At 26.6% G+C, this 2,430-nt stretch overlaps 1 protein-coding gene across 1 annotated transcript; it reads left to right on the forward strand.

Annotated features, from left to right (window-relative positions):
- Positions 1-290: 290 nt before the first annotated feature.
- Positions 291-1,518, forward strand: PCYB_002830 (hypothetical protein; the record flags this gene model as incomplete). Its single annotated transcript, XM_004227704.1, has 1 exon — positions 291-1,518. A coding segment is annotated over one exon (1,227 nt), but the record flags the coding sequence as incomplete, so codon positions are not given.
- Positions 1,519-2,430: the final 912 nt, after the last annotated feature.

Genomic DNA, 2,430 nt, shown 5'->3' on the forward strand with positions numbered 1-2,430 from the left:
CTCTATTTAAATTTCAGGAAAAGGTTTTTGAAATTTTGTCCTTAAGTGATATATATAAGCAATTTAAGGATGAAACAAACATTACCATATATGATGATAAATGTAAATCTTTAGGAATAGAAGGTGAAAAGGTTGAAAAACTTTGTAAAATTTTTCTAAAGAATATACAAAATTTATCTAATTTTCAGAATGATTCAAAAGAGCTTAATAAACGTGCTTCGTATTTAGCATATTGGGTAATAGAAGAATTAAGTGAAATTTTTTCCAAATAATTCGAAAAATGGGGTTAGAAACACGATCATTAATTTTATTGACAAAGGAAACGAAAAATACTTTGAATTGAATAAAAAGCATTTGTTCTCTAACTCTGATTTTGATTTTAAACGGTCTAAAGAAGAGAAATATTTGAATGAATATTTCAATAATTATAATAATATAATTGAAAAATGCTCTGAGGATAAATATGAAATGTGTGAAAAATACCTTACTTATATTATAACAATATATGAAGAACATAAGCAAGATTGTCGGTGGAATGAATGTTATTATTTTAGTTATAATCCGAAATATGACCCTAATGATCTTTTATCTAAATTAAAAAATAAAATTCAAGCAAATGGCGCAAAGGAAAATGGTGTAGTCCTAGCAGAAAACAATAGACAAGCTCTAGATCCAAATAATTCGCAGAAAACTATGAACATGATAATTAAATATATGAGTTGTAATGAAATTAAAAATGAAAAGGGCGATGTGTTTGCCTATAACTGTGAAGACCCAGCCTACCGCCGACACAGAGAAAGGGTATATCGGAGAGGAAGTATGAAAAGAAAAGCTATACCTAGTGATTCCGTATACAAGGTTATTAACAAAATAAAAGGTTTAATTTGTAAAGAAGATACTATTTCTGGTAATAAAATATTATTTTGTAAGAATCCTAAAATAAATAATTTTCCTGTTGCAACCGATTCAATTACAAATACGGGTACACGTGTAGCAAGTGGCACAAAGAATGTATATGCAGTGCATTCATATGGAATCCATGGACAAAATGCTTATAAAAATTTAGGTATAAATGATAATTTAGATAGAAATAGTATGTATCCAGGAGTTACATTATTATCATCAAACCGAAGTGTATCCGAATTTAAATATGAAAGTGAAAATACTGAAACGCTAACGAATTCTAACGAGCGTAAGTACGACTTTTTAACTACCGTGTTTCATGAATTTAATAAAGAAGAACTTAAGAACTATTTCGAAAAACCGAAGGTTATTTGTTCAAATTCTTCTTCAAATAAGGATAAAAAAAACTGTGTAAAAGCACCAGAAACTTATAATTCACAAGAAATTATAAAAGGGGATTCCATGATATATCCTGAAGGAACTGAAATTATAAATATGGATATTGCAGATTTCTTTGGAGACAAGCTAAGCCTACTTAAATCCAGTAATTTCCGTATTGCCGTTTTGGGTTTTTTAATTGCTGGAATCATTTTTTATGTTTTTCCTTTATTTTAAAGTAAAAAAATAATTTTCTTTTAGTATGTGTTTTTTTATGATACAATGTCTGATTTGTATAGCTTAAAAAATTATAATTCTGGGTGAATATATAAAATGTGTTTTATTTATTTTTTTGTTCATTAGTTTACTCCTTTGGGATTTTGGTTTCGCAAGAAAGTGTTGAAGGAAAAGAGAATGAAGAATATTATATACGATGATCATATGGTGAATTATCCGGTGCTTAATTCACAACAAGAGGATGTAAATCATAACAAGAAGCGAGTACAAATAGCTTATCAAGCTAATTGAGACACATGCATTTCTTTAAAACGTAAGAAAGATTGAATAGTAAACATATTAAAAGGAATCTAAATTCGATTTTTAATGATATTTGTATTAAATGTGTAATATAATAATATATCGTTTCGTATAACCTCATGCAAAAATTAAACATATTGCATAAATGATAATTAAAAGGTTACCAAAATGTACAATTCATGTAGAGAGAATTATTTCATAAAGGTTATAAATGAAAAATATGTAACAACTAGAAATTTAAATGGAAATGCATACAGCGCGAAACATATGAACAAGTTAGAAACTGAAAATAGAGAATGATAAAAATAATTTATATATAAAGTAGAATCAGTATATTTAGATTACTACAAAAATGCAAAGGAATACTTCTGCACTAGGGTAAAGCAAAAATGATATAAAACTGCTTGATACATATTGAAATAAAATTAGTAATAACAACATTGCAAGAACGGATAAAATAAGCTATTTTAAACTAAAAATTAGGAAAATACAATTGTGTAACAAGTTTATGAATGATATTTATGCGAATCTAATAGGTACATTTTAAAAGGTATTTTAATCACAGTACCATATTTTTTTTGTTTGTTTTTATTTTTTTTGGTTTAATAATTA

This window comes from Plasmodium cynomolgi (assembly GCF_000321355.1).
Source record: "Plasmodium cynomolgi strain B DNA, scaffold: 0181, whole genome shotgun sequence".
In the NCBI taxonomy this organism is placed as follows: domain Eukaryota; phylum Apicomplexa; class Aconoidasida; order Haemosporida; family Plasmodiidae; genus Plasmodium; species Plasmodium cynomolgi.